This window comes from Alosa alosa, chromosome 17 (assembly GCF_017589495.1).
Source record: "Alosa alosa isolate M-15738 ecotype Scorff River chromosome 17, AALO_Geno_1.1, whole genome shotgun sequence".
Classification (NCBI taxonomy): domain Eukaryota; kingdom Metazoa; phylum Chordata; class Actinopteri; order Clupeiformes; family Clupeidae; genus Alosa; species Alosa alosa.
The window spans coordinates 4,339,978-4,359,971 of NC_063205.1; the positions used below are offsets into that span (position 1 = coordinate 4,339,978).

Sequence of the window (19,994 nt, forward strand, 5' to 3'; positions counted from 1 at the left end):
GCTGTTTCATAAATTACTTAAGATGTGACCAGCAAAGGTAACATGTTTATGAAAATGGAGAAACAAGTAATATTTTAAATGTAAAGACATATGTCTCATATCCTCAAGCCACTGTACACAACGTTTCTTAGCATCAATAACGTGGATGCTCATGACGGAAGAGAAATAAGTGCATTGTTATTTCCATGGCTGTGATTCGGTCACAGCCGTAAAGATGGGAAGTACTTGTGACTAGCATGTTTATTTATTCGCTGTTCGACTAGTTTATCGTACTCAAAAGGCATGGGGTATTTATCTAACGTTACATCTAGGGTAATTTGTGACATTGAGTATCTCCGAGCTGGTCATCTTCAGTCAACTGGATATCATTTGTCTACAAATGTTAGCGAGCTATCTTCAGTTGCTACAGGACTGTTACTGAAGTGAGCACAATCAGTTAGCAAGATTTGGCTAACGTTAATCGAAGGACACGAAGCAGATGTTAAGGACGAAGCAGATCTCTTAAGAAGCAATAGGTTGTCTTGGACTGATTTGTTACTTGACTTTGTACTTAAATATCTACATCGACGTGTCCAGTTTTTGCACTGGAAAATGTCTTGGCTGCAAGGCAGCTAACATCGGCTAGCAAACGTAAACACTTGTTAGCTGCACATAGCTATCCTGCCTACGAACTTTTCAATGAATGGACAGTCTGGTTGCTTGGCCAAGGCAGCGTAATGTTTTCTGTTTTCAAGATAATGCTCATTAACAGACACCACTGACAAGGCATCGGTGAGAGCGAATCATTTCATGCAGTGTTTACCAGGTCATGATGAAGAAAACTTCTTGAACAACGGTGGGGAATATATATCGCAAGCGAACATGGATTCTGTGGCTAACAACAGTAACCTTATCGCAATACTGGTCGATTGGATTGCCAGCTAGCTGACAACAGCTAACCTGGCATCGACGAACATCTGGATCTAATGGAAAGTCCAACAATAACTTGAGTGCGGTTTCATCCTAAACACCCAATGGTGTCAACAGATCTATTACCAGGCGTTGTGCATTAAATGCGTTGCAATTTTAATGCATCTAAATGACATCTTGGTCTTGCCCTGTGCCTCAGGTAACGTTAGCTAACTCAACTCAACCTAGTGCGCAGGGGAGTGGTTGTGTGGACTGTTCGGCCCGCAGTTTCCTTGTGATGAAACAGGGCCGTAAAAAATAACTTTTTAAGGACGACGACTTGTAGTCATAGGACATGTTTTGGACAAATTCCAGACATGCAAACCACATCTTAATGTAGGTGCCACAAACATGACGTGAACTGCGGTTGTTTTTGGCCAAGCGACTGTTGGACTGAAGACAAATCATGGAATTCTGTGGACACGAAACAGTTGTCGGAGTTCGTTGTTAAAACTAATCATGAGCAAAGACCGCGAATTGTTTTATTAGTTTTACCCATGAACTAAAGCCACAGCAGTGACTTTTATTGCAGGTAACGCTATTGTTAATGTTAGATTGACCAGATCCCATTAACCTACATCATGTCCATGTACGCCGAATTTGTACCTCCACCGGAATGTCCTGTTTTTGAGCCGAGTTGGGAAGATTTTTCAGATCCTTTAGGATTCATAAATAAGATTCGTCCCATCGCCGAGAAAACTGGGATTTGCAAAATTCGACCTCCAGTGGTAAGATTTTCATAAATATTCAGAACATGTAGGCCTAATGTATATTTAGCGTATCGTATGAAGTAATAGTGTGCATATTCATTCTGTAACTATTCTCGTTGGCTATGAACAACACAACTACAAAACATTTCAGAGGTCGAAGAGGATGTTTTCCTTCGTGCGGGCTATGGATTAATGAAGGCTATGTTTATAGCGAAGCCGACGTCATTTTAAAGTGCGGCCTAACATTGCTAGATTCTACCTTGAATTACACAAATCTATTTAAATGTGCTTTACCAATGTTATTCATACTAGACACATTCTCTATAAAACTCATGATCATTCAATTCACTCATCGGAGTTATGATCTTATTGTCAATCTTATTGTCCCTGTAATTAGGTCTGTATATGCCGCCTGACATGGCTACCTCATCATATTTAAGACAACCAATTCATAAATTTGGCGTGTATATGTTTTGCATGTATGCTGCCTCTTATCGAATTTATAAAACTGACTAAATTTGAAGTACCCAAATAATGTAGCCCACTTTTAGTTCCAGTGCATTGCTTGTTATAGTAGGAGTTGTGTAAACAGATCTGGTGAAGGTTTAGCATATGGTTCTATTAAGCATGTTTTAAAGATCTTTTGCTGATGCTTGCCCCTCACGTGTTTCATTAAGAAGTTGGTCACTTTAAGTCGAGGAGGCTATATCCTATTTATGACCATATCTTCTTCTATATATTGATGTCATAATTATGCATGTTTGTCCCTCATTTAGCCTACATTTGGGCTAATCATGTTATTGACATGGGCAAGAATGAAGTCTTTTATCTGTGGTTTCTGTAGGATTGGCAGCCTCCATTTGCCTGTGATGTGAGAAATTTCCGCTTTACACCTCGTGTCCAAAGGCTCAATGAACTGGAGGTAATATACGATGACCCTTGTGAATGGTAGTCTAGATGTTGATGTGTCTACTGTTATGTCTAGTGGTGTCTATTGGGAGTTGTTAACCATAATCATTATGTTATTGCTATTATATTACTGTTTTCAATTATTCGAAAAACACCATTGTCACTGTTGTTTGGTCCTTGAAGTCAAATGCACATGTTTGTTTGTCTTTTCTTTACTGCACTGGATAATCTTTGTGATGCAAACATTCCTCCTTTGCTCTGTAGGCACTCACCAGGGTAAAGCTCAATTTCTTGGATCAGATTGCAAAGTTTTGGGAGCTACAGGGTTGCAGACTGCGGTTTCCTCATGTGGAGAAGAAAATCCTGGACTTGTACTTGCTTAGCAAGGTGAGAAAACAAACACCTCAGAGCCCTCCATGATCCTTCATTTTATGTATTAAACGGTATATTAAGCAGAAATGCAATGGTATTGTAGCATTACTGTAGCAATGTATCAAGGATATCTCTGGATTGATTTTCTGAACATACTGTATAGTACAATAATATTGGTGATGATGCGGAGAGGATGCATGCAATGCATCCATGTACAGGATTGTCTGTGATTAATGTCTTTGAATGTGATGTTTGCATGAGTCAAAGACACACTGACCGTTTGTCTCTTGAGTGTATTTATAATCAGCTTGTCAGTGTAATGAAACATATTGTGCTTAATAATGACTGTAACATTGTAAAGAGAATTCAGTGCAGGGATATTCTGATATGAATGTGTACATTTAAAATATGCAGCATTTGAATAAGGTGTATCTATGTATGTATGTGTGTGTTTGGCTTACGCAGATAGTTTCAGCTGAAGGTGGTTTTGACACGGTGTGTAAGGAGAAGCGATGGTCCAAGGTGGCCAGTCGAATGGGCTTTCCTTCAGGGAAGGGGACCGGCTCCCTGCTTCGCTCTCATTTTGAGAAGATCCTGTATCCTTATGAGCTCTTTCAGTCTGGAGCCTCACTCACTGTAAGTGCCATGAACATGCCGGAGTAGATGTAGCATGCATCCCATGTAGAAAATCATTGTGTGTTGTTGGATTTTTTCATTTTTCATATTTCATTTTTATTTTTTTGGAATAGAGTTGGCTCACTCTTATTATCATCTAATGTCATCTACATCATATCTTAATGGTTACACAAATTATTACTCACCAGCCTTTTAATGAAGTATTTTGTGAAAAAATACTTTCTTCAGCCTAGAAAGTATTTCTTGAGCTTCATGGATGGTTTGTTTGTGTGATGACCCATCTTTAATTGGGGATTAACTGTGCTCGTTACACGCTGGGCTCCTCAGGGTCTTCAGAGACTGTATGATGAGGGAGAGGATACGGAGGACCAGGATGAAGGCATCGAGGGTGGAGCTGATGAGGATGAGGAAGAGGAGGAACGGGAGAAAGAGTGTCGTGATAGGGAGGGCCTGTGTGACCGGCCACAGAACAAGGACCAGCCTGCAACGGAAAGACGCTCCCGTCGTCTCAAATCTGAGGTGGGTACAGAGGATGATGAGACACCATACAGAGAGCACAGTTTTAAACTTTTTTTCTATCAACCTGTTGCAATCTTAGTGTGTTGTATCAATTGTGATCTGACCTATGTAGATAGATACTTTATTGATCCCCAGGGGAAATTCAAGAAATGTCTCACTTGCTTTACAAATACAAGCGAGTTTAAGATTTGCACCATGTTAGTGACTGAGACCTTGTGCTGTTCTGTCTGTGATCGCCCTGGTCGTCATAGGGGCACATGATGGGAGTAATAGCATTATCCTTTCCTGTTGTGTAACACTCGGCTTATTCTGTCTTGCAAGACATGCTGGCTAGTGTAGGCGTAAATCCATCTCAGATGCCATGTGCTGATGCAGCACAAGGCTTTCTCAATCTGACGAGCTTCAATTTGGAGATACCTTTTGATTCCCTCCCCCCTGGAGCCAGTGAGGGGGGTCATCAGGAGCTGTTCTACTGGCCCACATATCTTAGATTCCCAGCTTTACAGTGGATACCAAAGGGGAACTGATGGTTTTCATTCTTGCAAGGTCTTGCTGCACAACTGGATATTTTCTTGAGGCATAACCTTGTCATTTTCATTCTGTACTTTTTATTATTATTATTTGCAGCGAGAAAACAAGGAGCCTAAAAGCCTGCAGATCTTTGGCAGCAGCCCTAAGATGGGGGGTTTAGAGATTGTTTTGGCTGGTGAGTCTTTTTCTCTTTCATACACCAACACTGTCTGTCCACTCACTGGTCACTCGCTGATTATATGGAACCGAGACGGGCAGAAGCTCATATGGTAACAGCACTCAGTGGATTTTTCCCGGAAGTCAAATAGTTGATGAAGTGATTTCTAGATGGAGGAAATAGCTTATTGTACACTTCAGTGTTTGCTTACCTGTGCTGTTTTTGTTTACTCCAAAGATGACGCATTCCTCAAGAAGCAACGGCATCTCAAGGCCCAGGCTTTTGCCATTAAAATGCGACCACGCAAAGAAACGCTGGAGGTGAACTTTGTAAGTAGCACTTGAGGGGCATTTCTTTGATTGGTCAAATATATCTGTTTTGCATTTATGGAGCTTCCAAAAAAAGCTTGATATATTTTTAGCATTAGCTTTACCTTTATATGTTCTATAAAGCATATTGCATTGTTACACCCCCTCTATGCTTTGATAAAATCATGGCAACTTGCTGAGGTTGAGTAGAGAGAATATTAATATGAAATATGACATTGTAATTATGTTGAGAGAAGCTAAATTAACGGGCAGTCTGATATTATTATACGTACAGTAGCTTGCAGGTTATAAATTAAGTATAAACACTTACCCTGTACTTTGTTATTGGCTAAATGCTGTTAGCCTACAAGCCCGACTTGTTTAACAACATACATACATGCCTTGGGATGGCATTGTGGTAATACTCATTAAACATTCATTACCTTGGTGTTTAGGGCAAATGTAGTCATAGCAACCAAGGCTACTAATGGGAGAGAAATCGAGGCTGTCATTAGAGACCCTTATTATTGTCTCTAATGATATGTTATAGTACCATTCATCATTACCTTTAGAAGTTCTACAGAATGTTAGACTTGTACACTATCTCACTGTGGGGGGTGAGTATCCAGTGTAGGCCAGGCCTGACATACTTGTACTGTTTGACTGTGTCTTCCAGATTGATCTGTACCTGTGTCTGGTGTGTGGCCGAGGTGATGAGGAGGAGCGCCTGCTCCTGTGTGACGGCTGCGACGACAGCTACCACACGTTCTGTCTCATCCCCCCCCTGCAGGACGTCCCAAAGGGAGACTGGCGCTGTCCCAAGTGTGTGGCAGAGGTATGACGTCCCAGCATGCACATGGCCGAAACTGTACCGCGTTGCTTCACAGTGAGTTCATGCCATTGATTTGCACTGTTTTTCTGTATTTCCAGGAATGCAGTAAACCAAGGGAGGCCTTTGGCTTCGAGCAAGCTGTACGCGAGTACACTTTGCAAAGCTTCGGAGAAATGGCAGACCACTTCAAGTCAGACTACTTTAACATGCCTGTGCATGTGAGTGTAAACATCAACGAGAAGCTTTTTACTGGAATGTAATAGGTTGTTAAGCATTACTTGATGTCTAGTGCATTTTGTGCGCCACAGTTCTGCCATTGAATTCCTCCTTGTGTGTTGGCACACAGATGGTCCCTACAGAGCTGGTGGAGAAGGAGTTCTGGAGGCTGGTGAGCAGCATAGAGGAAGATGTCATCGTGGAGTACGGAGCTGATATCAGCTCCAAGGATGTGGGCAGTGGGTTCCCAGTCAGGGATGGGAAGAGGAGACTATTAGGAGATGAGGAGGTGAATATGACAAGCCTTTATTAAGACGGTTGTGTGCAGCCTGTACTTGTAGCTACAGAACAGGTACTATGTGAGTGCTGTGCTTCAAATGAATTGATCTGTTGCAGAAGCTTGATTGCTGCTTTTAGTATTGAGTTTTAGTCATGAACACTGTGCCTTTTTGAATTTAAGACAATAGAGCAGCGAGTCTAAATGTTTTTTTTTTTCTCTGTCTGTAGGAGTATGCCAACTCGGGCTGGAACCTTAACAACATGCCAGTTTTGGAGCAGTCCGTTCTCACGCACATTAACGTGGACATCTCTGGTATGAAGGTGCCCTGGCTGTACGTGGGCATGTGTTTCTCCTCCTTCTGTTGGCACATAGAGGACCACTGGAGCTACTCAATCAACTTTCTGCATTGGTGAGGAAGCACAGACTACCTTGTCTGTTTGACAGGGCCTTCCACACTGTTGGACTAATATTTTCAAACCCTAGTTAAATATCATTTGTATTGGAGGAATGAGGTTATTTATTTGGAAGCCAAAGACTCTCTTGTAATACAAACGTGTCTCCTGTTAGGGGTGAACCTAAGACGTGGTACGGTGTTCCCGCCCATGCGGCGGAGCAGCTGGAGGCGGTGATGAAGAAGCTGGCTCCAGAGCTCTTCGACTCCCAGCCTGACCTGCTGCACCAGCTGGTCACCATCATGAACCCCAACATTCTCATGGAGCATGGTGTGCCTGTGAGTCTCGCCTGCAAGTGTGTCTCTGTGGGTCTGGGTCCGGGTGTGTCCGGGTCCGGGTGTGTCTTTGGTTGTGTTTGTGTTTGGACCGTGTGATTGGCGTTTCAGTACTGTCCAATCATGTCCCATCCTGCAGGTGTTCCGGACCAATCAGTGTGCTGGGGAGTTTGTGGTGACCTTCCCAAGGGCATATCACAGTGGCTTCAATCAGGGCTACAACTTCGCTGAGGCGGTCAACTTCTGCACAGCAGACTGGGTACGTTGGGTTTTTGAGGCTGTTTGGGAGGGTTTTGATTTCAATACTCTATAGTGTCGTCAGTGCAAATCTGTAGTGCCAATGAAACTGTCTGAAAAGATGATACAGCTAGAGAGTCAGTGCTCATGAGCTGACATGATTTGATTCCAAACTTGTTGTGACTTCGCTCAGTTGCCTATGGGGCGTCAGTGTGTGGCCCACTACCGCCGCCTTCACCGCTACTGCGTCTTCTCCCACGAGGAGCTCCTCTGCAAGATGGCCGCCGACCCGGATAGTCTGGATGTGGAGCTGGCCGCGGCTGTGGTCAGGGAACTGGGCGAGGTGATTGAGGAGGAGACCAGGCTCAGGCAGGCTGTGCAGGACATGGTGAGTGAAGTGTTGGGATGGTCATACAAGTTATGGTATTGCATTACTTGAGCTACATTTGTAACAGATCGACTGTTAGAACAACTTTATTGTTACCTTCCCTTACTTCGCAGCAGTTTCCATCTACATTACATTTTTTTTCTTCTTTTATTTGTTTTTGCTTAACATACTGACATGTTTATTGCATTGTACTGGAACCTGAAAATCATAAATGAGTGAATGAGCATTTTTGATAGGAACGCGTAAGGATACAGTGTTCTTGATGAAGATCTGGACTTTCTCAGCCTGTGTTGTTGGTCTCTGCCTGCAGGGGGTGCTGTCCTCTGAGCAGGAGGTGTTTGAGCTGGTCCCAGATGATGAGCGACAGTGCCATCAGTGTAAGACCACCTGCTTCCTGTCTGCGCTGACGTGCTCCTGCAGCCCAGACCGTCTGGTCTGCCTCCACCACACCGCTGACCTCTGTGATTGTCCACTTGGCAACAAATGTCTCCGGTAATACAACACCCCCACTTTAGCAAGTCCATACTAATGTAGTTCTTATTAAAGGATAAGTCTGTTTGAATGTATACGAAGATGTCTATGTACCTGTCTGGAAGCAGAACCCAGACCCATGTCAATGCTGCTGACAGCTTTCTAGCTGCACTGTCAGTTGATACCATAATGGCCCCTAATCTAAATGTTGGGCAGAGTGCAAAGTTGATCAACTAGCAACGTTTGCGCGCATGAACTATAGCTATTGTATGGCATGTGGGAGCATTGAGCTGACTAATCAGTATTTTTGCGGTTAAAGTCTTGCCCATGGTGTTAAATTAGCAAATGGATTTAGTATAGTTATTAAATTAGCTCTAGTTAGACTGCACTTTGCCCATAATTCAAATTGGGACCCCCTGTCTACCTGTGAAATGAACCAAGATTGTGAGTTGTTTTGTGGTGGTGACTCTTTGTCTCTGTGCTTAGATACAGGTATGATTTGGAGGAGCTTCCCTCAATGCTCTATGGGGTCAAGTCTAGGGCGCAGTCCTACGACACGTGGGCCAAGAGGGTAACGGAGGCACTGGCTGCAGATCACAAGAGTAAGAAAGGTAAGTCTGGCCGCCACAGCTTCAAGTCTTTCGAACTTGTCTGGGAATTTGTCTTGATATTTACATTCTGGATTATCCAGTTGGGTTGGTCGGCACTGCGGTCTTGGCTCAGTCTCTAGAAAGATCTGGATTTTCAGGCTTCCCCTTCAGGTCGCCCCACTAGTCTTGTACCTGATTGTAACCTTTTGTGGTCTGTGACCGTCACTCTCTCCCTATAGACCTGATTGAGTTGAAGGTGATGCTGGAGGACGCCGAGGACAGGAAGTACCCGGAGAACAACCTCTTCCGCCAGCTGCGAGAGATGGTGAAGGAGGCTGAGACGTGCTCCTCAGTAGCACAGCTGCTGCTCAGCCACAAGCAGAGGCACAGGTCCATTTTATTCCCTATTTAGCTATTTGTGCTAGCTCACATTCATAGGAGTCCTTCAAATATGTTTTACACCAATGTATTCTTTTATAAAGTCATTTATAAAGCCATTTGTTCAGTTTAGAAGGTCCTTAATGTTTTTTTTTTTTTTTTTTTTGCCTGAGCAGGCAGCGGCCTGAGGTGAGCCGCACACGCAGCAAGCTGACGGTGGAGGAGTTGAAGGCATTTGTGGAGCAACTGTTTCGCCTGCCCTGTGTGATCAGCCAGGCTCGCCAGGTCCAGGTCAGTCACCTGGACCACCCTGACATGGCTTTGTCCACTCTATAGTGCAGTGCGGATAAATGCAGCCAAATGATGGGAAATTGAAAGTAAACCCCTAAACAACACTTCCTGGCTCTCTGTTAAACAGGAATTACTGGAGAACGTGGAGGAGTTCCACGAGCGTGCTCAGGAGGCTCTGGCCGACGAGACGCCCGACTCGTCGAAGCTGCAGGCCCTGCTGGACCTGGGTGCGGGGCTGGACGTGGAGCTGCCGGAGCTGCCGCGGCTCAAGCAGGAGCTGCAGCAGGCGCGCTGGCTGGACGAGGTGCGCCTCACCCTGGCCGAGCCCCAGCGGGTCACCCTGGAGCTCATGAAGAGGCTGATCGACTCGGGAGTGGGGCTGGCACCGCACCACGCCGTGGAGAAGGCCATGGCTGAGCTGCAGGAGATCCTCACGGTGTCGGAGCGCTGGGAGGATAAGGCGCGCGCCTGCCTGCAGGCCAGGTAAGGCCCAACGACATCACACACCTATGTAGTCTACACCAGTCTGGCCCACTTGTGCACGTGAGCATGGACTGTAGACTTTACAGGCTTTTGTGTTTACCAAATGAATCACTCTTTTGAAGCAATAATGTCTGGCTGATGACTTGTTTTTATAACACTCCCATGTCCATTGTCCAACTGAACTCTTTGGGTTTATGGCTTTATTAAAATAATGTTTGAATGTTATTTTTGCTCCTCAGACCCCGCCACAGCTTGGTAACCCTGGAAAGCATCGTCATCGAGGCCAAGAACATTCCTGCATACCTTCCCAATGTGTTAGCACTTAGGGATGCTCTGCAGAAAGCCAAAGAGTGGACTTGCAAAGTAGAAGCCATACAGGTACCAACACCTCTCATGACATGACATTGAGATCTATTTATTTATTTATTCTTTGGTTTACATGTCAAAGTTCTTTTCAGAACCTGATGCACTCAGTTTTAGCATGTTTGCTAATAATAATAATAATAATAATAATAATAATAATAATAATAATAATAATAATAAGCTTTATTTGTATAGCACCTTTCATACACAGAATGCAGCTCAAAGTGCTTTACATTTGAAGCATGTAACACAATAATGGTCAGTCAGTCATTATCAATCACTTTTCTTTGCTGTTTATGATCTACTCAGCAACATATCAAAAATATAGAAAATGACGTCATAAGACTGGCAGCCTTAACCCTCTTACCCCCCACAAGCATGCCATATGGCAACTGTGGCAAGGAAAAACTCCCATATTCCAGGAAGAAACCTTGAGCAGAACCTGACTTAATAGGGGGAGCCCATCTGCTTCTGGCTGGCTGTGCCCTCCAATAGTAGCAGATGTAGAATAATCTGAAAAAGTAGTCTACAGGATAAGATGAGTTAACTAAAAGCTTTCCTGTACAGGTATGTTTTCAGATCTTTTTTAAAAATATTTACTGAACCCCGCCTGCTTGATGTACAGAGGTTCCATAGTTTGGGGCATAATGGATAAACGCAGCTTCTCCACTTTGTTTGTGGAGCACTTTTAAAATGCATTAAAAGATTAGAATTGATGATCTAAGTTTCCTTTGTGGTTGATAAGATATTAAAAGCTCAGAGATATATGAAGGTGCTATGCCATTCAGAGCTTTGTAAGTAATTAACATAACCTTAAAATCAATTCTATAGGAAATAGGGAGCCAGTGCAGTTCAGCCAACACAAGGGCGATGTGTTCTCTCTTCTTAGTCTTAGTTAAAAGTCTAGCCGCAGAGTTCTGTATGAGTGCCAATTTCTTTAGATGTTTTTTGGGAAGACTAGTGAAAAGTGTATTGCAGTAGTCTAACCTGCTAGTGATAAAGGCGTGAATTAGTTTTTCTGCATCTTGTTGAGTTAAAAGGGCCGCGACTTTGGCAATGTTTCTCAAGTGGAAATAGGCTGTCTGAGTAACTTTACTGATATGGGCTTAAAACTTAACTCTGCATCTAAGATGACACCCAGGCTTGTTACTTTTGGTTTGACCTGGTGTGCCAAGTTCCCCAGATTACTAAGAATAATATCTCGCTTTTTAGTTTTGGTCCAACCAGAAGTACCTCTGTTTTGTCATCATTTAGTTTCAAAAAGTTTTGCTCATCCACTGATTAATGGAGGTTAGGCATGCAGTGAGGGAGCAAAGGCCATCTGTTAGTTGGCTCCACAGAAATATACAATTGGGTATCATCTGTGTAGCTGTGGAAGTTTACATTATGCTGACTTATGACGTTTCCCAATGGAAGCATATATAGAGAAAATAGCAGGGGACCAAGGCAGCTCCCCTGGGCCACACCAAAAGGCAAGTCATGTTTTTCAGATACATGATCTCCTAGACTGATATAAAAATCTCTTCCAGTAATGTAGGTTTGAAACCAGTTTAGAGCATTATCAGAGAGACCCACCCACTTCAAGGCGTGAATTAGGATGCTATGATCAATGGTGTCAAATGCCGCACTCAAATCCAGAAGAATAAGGATTGAGACTTTGTTTGAGTCAGTAGCTAGTCTGAGATCATTGACTATTTTTACTAGAGCCGTTTCTGTGCTGTGATTTGATCTAAAACCTGATTGGAATTTTTCAAGGATACTGTTTTCGTTGAGGAAGGTATTTAACTGATTACAAACAACTTTTTTCAAGTACTTTGCTCAAAAACCATAGATTTGATATAGGCCTGTAGTTGCTCAGATTGGTAGTGGTCAAGATTTGACTTTTTAAGTAAAGGTTTCACAACAGCGGTTTTAAAAGCAGTTGGAAATATACCTGTTTCTAATGAGGTATTTATTACCTTGAGAAAAAAAGGGAGCTAAGTTATCATATACTTTTTTTTGAGGAATGTAGTAGGGATTGGATCTAAAACACATGTTGAGGAGCCGGGTTTGAGTTTTTTACCAAGCTTAGATTGAGTAATAGTGCTAAAGGACCTTAATTTTGGGGGGGGGGCTGTTTTTGGGTGTACTATCAAACATATTACTTGTGTTACCAATAGCCTCCCTTATAGAAATCACTTTGTGTTTTGAAGAAGTCTGCAAATTCTTTTGCATCTTAGAGAGGATGCCTGACTGAGTGTATCAAAAGGTGTTTGATGCAATAGCCTATCAATGGTAGAGAACAACACCCTAGAGTTTCCACTGTTTTCAGCAATTACCTTAGAGAAGTGGTTCCTCCTCTCATTCCAAATAGCTCTATTATAATTTGCAATTTTTTCTTTTAGAATGGCACGGTGAACCTGTAACTTAGTTTTTCTCCATGTTCTCTCAGCTTTTCTACATGATCTTTTTTTAGATCATGGATATTTTCGCTCATCCAAGGTGTCAGTTTGCTATAGGGCCTTTTTTTAGTCTTTAAGGGTGCCACTCTGTCAAGCAGAGCGCCTGATTCACGATTGAGAGCCTCTACCATTTGATCAATGGGATGATGTAAAATATCTAAATTTATGGAGTCTATAAGAGCTATGAACTGCTGTTCTGCTCTAATGTCCAAGAGTCGCGATTTGATTGCAATTTCGGGATGAATTTTTGGAGTATGTAGTACTATATTAAAAGATACACAATGATGATCAGACATATTTATATCATTTACTGATAAGTCTGTGACTTCTATCCCTCTAGAAATGACTAGATCGAGGGTGTTGCCAAGGTTGTGGGTGTATGCTATGGATGTTTTAGCATGTATGCTATGTATGCTATGGATGTTTTAGCATGTATGCTATGTATGCTATGGATGTTCCTGCATAGATGAGGACTTGTTAACCTGTGTGCTCTCTTTCTGTGGCAGAATGGGACTAACTACGCGTACCTGGAGCAGCTGGAGAGTCTGCTGACGAGGGGGCGCTCCATCCCCGTCCGCCTGGACCCCCTGCCGCAGGTGGAGTCCCAGGTGGGTTCAGCCAGAGGGTGGAGGGAGAGGACGGCCCGCACCTTCCTCAAGAAGAACTCCACCTACACCTTACTGCAGGTGAGCAATCAGGACGTTCCGCCTCATCGGGACACTTGACGTGGATTTCTGTGTTGCACCTGCTTGAGAGAGTTTGTTTTAGTTTTAGTTGAGTTTATTTGTTTAGCACAAATTAGTACATCTGTGCAAGGCAGGAACGAAGCCTAGAGGCTTGTACAGAGTTCCACGCCTATTGACAAGTCATGTTAACATATTGACATGCAGGCTAAACATATAAATAATATGTTTGATCCACAATAAGGAAGCATCGGAAGCAAAATGATTAGGATCAAAGCAAAAAATAGGAAGAAAAAGACATTCTGTCAACAATGGATGTAAAGCATTTGTTTGTGTTGTGCAGGTCCTGAGCCCACGAGTGGACATCGGCATTTACGGGAACAGCAAAAGCAAGCGCAAACGGGCCAAGGAGCTGCTGGAGAAGGACCGCGGGCTGGAGCTGGAGGGCCTGAGCGACCTGGACGAGTCTCTGGAGGAGATCCGCGACCCGGCGGCCGTGGTGGCAGCCTTCAAGGCCAAGGAGCGGAAGGAGGTGGAGGCCATGCACGCGCTGCGCGCCGCCAACCTGGCCAAGATGGCCGCGGCCGACCGCATCGAGGAGGTCAAGTTCTGCTTGTGCCGCCGGACGGCCAGCGGCTTCATGCTGCAGTGCGAGCTGTGCAAGGACTGGTTCCACGGCGCCTGCGTGCCCTTGCCCAAGAGCAGCTCGCAGAAGAAGCTGAGCGCCACTGGCTGGCAGAGCAGCAGCAAGGAGTCCAAGTTCCTGTGCCCGCTGTGCCAGCGCTCGCGCCGGCCGCGCCTGGAGACCATCCTCTCGCTGCTGGTGTCCCTCCAGAAGCTGCCCGTGCGCCTGCCCGAAGGCGAGGCCCTGCAGTGCCTGACCGAGAGGGCCATGAGCTGGCAGGACCGCGCGCGGCAGTCGCTGGCCACCGACGAGCTGTCGTCCGCTCTGGCCAAGCTCTCCGTCCTCAGCCAGCGCATGGTGGAGCAGGCGGCCCGTGAGAAGACGGAGAAGATCATCAACGCTGAGCTCCAGAAAGCCGCCGCCAACCCTGACCTGCAGGTGAGGCTCCGCACAGTGGGATCCCTGGAACTCTTGCATTATTTTATTTTCTATTTACATCTATAAAGTTAGTCATGCTTCAGTTTACAAATGCTAGCAACTCTGATGTTTTTGTGATTATGGTACCAGGGTCACATTCAGACGTTCCAGCAGGCAGGCTTCAGCAGGGCTACCTCACCCAGGCCGTCTGTGGACTATGATGATGAGGAGACTGATTCAGATGAAGACATCCGGGAAACCTATGGTTATGACATCAAGGTATATAGAACATCTAGAAATGCTCTCAGTTTATACAGAGGAAAGGAAATTTCAACCCAAAAATGCATGTTGTGCCTTTCATATAATGGCAAGGAACACTGACATGTTACTCCTACACCTGTTGTCGTCCAGGACCCGGGGGAGGTGAAACCCTACCTGTTCTGCGACGAAGAGATCCCTGTGAAGTCTGAAGAGGTGGTCAGTCACATGTGGCCTGCAACGCCCTCCTTCTGTGCTGAGCACGCCTACTCCTCAGCCTCCAAGTCATGTGCCCAGAGTATGTACAATAAACACATGCCATAGCCAAGCTCCTTTAAAATGAGACATTTTATGCAGTTTATATTGGTTAGATACTCTTCTTGATGTTTTTTTTCAAAGGTGTGTTGTTGGAATGGAATATACACATAAGCTCCGTGTTAGCAAAACGTTTTTTTTTTTCATTGTCACAAAAACTGAAAAATGAAACGAACAAATGTGAAGATTCCTGAGAAATAATCCCAATTCTGCGGAAGTGTACAGCATGTGCTTTCCTTTTGTGTGATTTGCCTGATAATGAGGCACTCGTAGTGAATGCGATGTTGGTGTCCAGGTGCAGCCACCCCTCGCAAGCAGCCCAGGAAGACCCCTCTGGTGCCACGCAGCCTGGAGCCTCCGGTGCTGGAGCTGTCGCCGGCGGCCAAGGCCCAGCTGGAGGAGCTGATGATGGTGGGGGATCTGCTGGAGGTGTCCCTGGACGAGACCCAGCACATCTGGCGCATCCTGCAGGCCACACACCCACCCTCGGAGGAGCGCTTCCTGCAGGTCATGGAGGTAGGGGTTGCGGTGTGATGGCCTCTCGCTGTGACCACCGGCTCGTTGGCTTCGGAGCCAGCTGGTGAATCTGTGTCAGTGTCTGAGCAAAACACTCAGCAGGTGGACCAAATTGGGGCAGCTTGCACAATGCTTTTCACCTATATAAGTCATTGTATAACAAACACAGCAGAGTTAAACAGTGTTAGCATGCCTGTTTTGTTTGTGCGATAGTAGTTTAATAGAAACATGCAATCATAGTTGTTTGATATGAGGTATTTCTGTGGAGTTACAACTAAAATATAAGTTATATACTATAAAAATGAGTACATCATTGACACCCAGAGAATAACCTCAAGACTTTTAAACTGATCCTTAGAGGCAAAATGTGAAATCATAAGAACTATTATTGACAAATCTGGTCTGCAGTTTATGTAATAAACAGTCTCAGTGTCCTGGCCTCTGGTGTAAACAATGGACGTCAGACATAAATAGTGGATGAAGCACAAGAGGGGTTTGCTGTCTCTCCAAATCTATTCTTCATTCAAGCCTGTGTCTGTCCATATGTCCTGAATGTACTTTCTTCCCAAACGTCAACAGCCGGAGGAGACCATGATGGAGAAGCCGGTGAAGCTGAAGCTGAAGGACTCTGTGAAGAAGCGCAAGAGGAAGCTGGAGCGGGCAGAGCAGCACCTGCTGATGACCGCAGGCGGAGGCGAGGGCCGAGCCAGGTCCAAGGAGCTCAAGCGGAGCACGGAGGGCCTCAGCAAGCCCAAGAAGAAGAAGCTCAAGCTGAACATGGACAAAGCCCGCGAGCTGAAGCTGCTGGCCAAGCGCCTGGCCAAGGAGGAGAAGGAGAGGAAGAGGAAGGAGAAGGCCGCCGCCAAGGCCGAGGCCGTCAAGGAGGGTCTGGAGAAGAAGAGGGAGAAGAAGATCCTGGACATTCCCTCCAAATACGACTGGTCGGGAGCAGAGGACTCCAATGACGAGAATGCGGTGTGTGCTGCCAAGAACTGCCAGCGGCCCTGCAAAGATAAGGTGAGTTCAAACAGGTAGCCTCGAATGGAAACCATGCTCCAACGCTCTGTCTGCACATGAATTCTGTTGCATCTCACTCTAAAGCAGTGATTTTTCAACCTTTATGCCCCCAAGACCCCCCTGTGTCAAACTGATGGTACAAGGCAACCTTTTGAGCAATGTTGCTGGACCATGTTCTTGAGTATTGCTGCTCTGGCATGCTCCCATTGATATTGGGCAACTATTGCTTTTTGGAGAACATAAATCGTCTGTAGGCAAATTACCATGGTCATCTGATTAGAACTCATGGAACTGGTTATGTGGTTGCCCAGCAACATTGTTCAAAGAGTGGCTCTTTGTATCATCAGCTGTAAGTTGCTGCAGCTATCACAAGCAGAATCCACCCTCTCCATGCATGTTCTCCATTTTATATCCACACATAAGCCAAAGACTACTATACTATACTTTATGAACAACTTTAAAACAAAATATGAATGCTCTATATTTCTTGACTCATTTCTATTTAGAATTCCATTTGAATGAGTTTGGATGTTTATTCAAAAAGCTCTCCTTACAATTCTGTGTATTACAAGTCTTAAAATGAAATAATTAAGCTGATTATTTGAAATAATGTACTAGAATTTCAAGGCGCCCCTTGCAGCTCTCTGAGGCCCTTTTGGGTGTCCCGGCCCCCTGTTGTGAACCACTGCTTTGAAGGATATTTTTATTTCCATTTCAAAGCTTAAATTATAAAAGTAAATATAGAAATGTTTTGTTGGACTATTTGTTTGAGATCACTGTTGTAAAGTCGTCTGATCATCTAAGATTGTACTGTAAAATACATTTTTAAATATAGTCAAGTTTATCAGTATAACAGAAGATACCTTCTGGTTGTGAAATTGTATAAAAGGTTATGAAGTATTCACAGCTTTCTATCAACCTTGCTGTTTGGAAAAGTTAGGAAAAGTTAGGGAGCTACATCCCTCCTGATATTTGTAATAAGTTGTGCTGAGCATCTTCACCAGGTTGTGCATCATATCTAGCAATAAACACCAAATGACCATCCAAATAGTTTCCCTACACTTCCCTACCCTTCACTCAAACTAAAGTATAAAACACATATATTTAATTGTTTAATATCTAAACTTATTTGAGACCAATCTTATTTGTGTAGGCCTAAATCAGAAATTGAGAATCTAATTTTTAAGTCATGTTTCTATGCGTGCTTAGCTATGAGTTGTTCTATAACAACCATTTACAGAATGTTTATAGTTGCTCGCCCTCCAAGACACTTTTTAGCTGGTGGGTGTGCAGAGGTGATTGTCCAAACCTGTGTGGAACGGTTGAGTCATGCCATGTGCCGTTTCTGAAGGAGGCTTGTGAGGATGTGACTGCTGACCGGTGGATGCTAGTGAATGCTGTTTGCATGAATATTGTTTAACAGAGGCCAACAGGGTTCATTGTCCTCCAAGTTATCAGAATTAGCTGATTTTCTCCTGTTCCAAATATAAGGGTGACATTTTTTTTGTGTTTTTATAGACTGTTGCACAAGTGCTCTAATCAAATTATCATGCAAGTATAAATTGACACCCTTTAGTTAAGCTTTTTGAGGGATGACATAAAAAAAAGAATAAATGCATTTGCAACTTTGGAAAGATCAGTGAATATCAACAGCTGATAACAGCACTGGAACACCTTAAGGAGAGTTACACATAACGTATTAACAGGAAAGGCAGCACAGTGCAGGACCTAATTTGAAGCGAGTTCTCTGGTTAATCTGTACCTTGTTTGTTGTCAGTCATTTCATCTTGTCAGGAACACTGACAAATTCATAGACATGGCAAAACATAGCACACTGAAACATGTCAAATCCTTGTTATAGTTATACACCACATGTAGTGTTCAGATTGATTGGATTCCACCGAATGTTGTTTCATTAACACTTTGATCTCTGTTTTTGAGTGAATATAACATTCAAATTGACTGGTATTTATTAAACGCTTTTATCCAAAGTGATGCAGACTCGCGATTGCGGATTTGGAATCTTATCCCGTTACTGCAGCTCCACCACGCCTGTTGGACTATATGGTGCTGTGTTCAGTGCTAATGCTTGTGCTTTGTGTGTGTGTGCCACAGGTGGACTGGGTGCAGTGCGATGGCGGCTGTGATGAGTGGTTCCACCAGGTGTGCGTGGGCGTCACCTGCGAGATGGCCGAGAACGAGGACTACATCTGCATGGCCTGCCAGCGCAAGGCCGCCAGCCCGAGCGGAGCTGGCCAGATGTTGAAGGTCGCCATGGAGACCGTGGTGATCACGGCGCCCATCATCTGTGCCGGCTCGAGCCCGGCCATCTCCCATCCCGAGCCCGAGGAAAGCAGCTAGTGCAGAGCAGCGTCCAGTCGGAGGAGGATCCAGACGGAGGAGGATCCGCGCGCTAAAAGCCCCGCACACGCCCCCTGCCACCACGGAGCACGCCCAGGCCAGACTGTACGCCTTGAGGGACCCGACCCACGTGGCTCTCGCTCGGGCCGCTCACTAGAGGGTGGCGGGCGTTTGGTGATTGGTGAAGACGGGCTGCACGGAGGAGTGACCGATGGGGAGGTGGGACCAGCAGGCCAAGTGAAGAGTCAGGACTCCCAACCCTCGGACACTTGAACATGGATGGCTGTCAGATGCCACGGGGAGGGACAGATAGCAGGCCAAACTATCGAGGTGTCCAATTTTCTCTCGTCAACTAACTCAATTGTGAATTGCTCAGTTGTCCTTCATGTCCTGTTTTGGGGGTTTTGTTGTAAATATTGTCTGTCCACTCAGACTAAACGGCCCCCTCCATGTGTTTGCCTGAGCTGAACTTTTCCCCCCGCATCCAACAATAAATCTCATCAGAATGGAGACGGAACATTTGAACTTTTTGTATGAGTCCAGCGATGGTCCTTTCTGTAACCTAGCACCTGTACCCACAGACCCCCCAACACCACCCCCCCCCCCGCTGCCGCCACTGCTGTGCAAAGGAAGCAGTACAATAAGCTGTGCTCGTCTGCCTCTGTCCAGCGGTCATCATGAACCATACTGCACGACGGCCACTCAACAAGCTCACCTGTTTGTCCAGCCCAGAGCCAGTGTGTAGGACTAGGAAAAACAACACTTGTATGTAGTGAAGGTATTTATAATGTAAATAGGTTTTAAGGAATTAATGATCGGATGTGGCTGTTTTCTCACCTTTATTAAAATATTCTTAGCCAGATGAAACCTTTTCTCAGAGGAGTGTTTTTATTCACCTGAGAGAGATGTTTTTGTATTTGCAGCATCTATTAGTTCTGTTTGTTAGTGGCTACAGGGAGGTCCGAAACGTCCTGGTGTCACGAGTGCAATAGAGTATTTATGTGTACATCTAATG

The 19,994-nt window shown here is 44.7% G+C and overlaps 1 protein-coding gene across 2 annotated transcripts; it reads left to right on the forward strand.

The window, feature by feature from the left end:
* Positions 1–7: 7 nt before the first annotated feature.
* Positions 8–19,846, forward strand: kdm5a (lysine (K)-specific demethylase 5A). Of its 2 annotated transcripts, none has more exons than XM_048267701.1 (27): positions 8–1,676; positions 2,503–2,580; positions 2,832–2,954; positions 3,405–3,575; positions 3,903–4,094; positions 4,722–4,800; positions 5,020–5,111; positions 5,767–5,925; positions 6,021–6,140; positions 6,269–6,427; positions 6,646–6,827; positions 6,986–7,148; positions 7,285–7,404; positions 7,576–7,770; positions 8,081–8,262; positions 8,728–8,852; positions 9,071–9,221; positions 9,386–9,500; positions 9,628–9,983; positions 10,223–10,361; positions 13,294–13,473; positions 13,814–14,533; positions 14,663–14,791; positions 14,924–15,068; positions 15,381–15,601; positions 16,181–16,618; positions 18,734–19,846. In XM_048267701.1, the coding sequence occupies exons 1-27, from the start codon at positions 1,530–1,532 to the stop codon at positions 18,977–18,979; spliced, it is 5,127 nt and encodes a 1,708-aa protein (XP_048123658.1). In that variant the 5' UTR covers positions 8–1,529; the 3' UTR covers positions 18,980–19,846. The 2 variants fall into 2 exon arrangements, with proteins under 2 accessions (XP_048123658.1, XP_048123659.1); XM_048267702.1 differs by having other exon boundaries at positions 9,071–9,215.
* The last annotated feature ends 148 nt before the right edge of the window (positions 19,847–19,994 follow it).

Bases quoted from the DNA above. Each gene is read 5' to 3' on its own strand.
- kdm5a (XM_048267701.1), top strand. From the start codon at position 1,530: ATGTCCATGTACGCCGAATTTGTACCTCCACCGGAATGTCCTGTTTTT. The intron at 6,428-6,645 runs GTGAATATGACA...CTCTGTCTGTAG, and splicing joins GACTATTAGGAGATGAGGAG to GAGTATGCCAACTCGGGCTG. The intron at 13,474-13,813 runs GTGAGCAATCAG...TGTGTTGTGCAG, and splicing joins CCACCTACACCTTACTGCAG to GTCCTGAGCCCACGAGTGGA.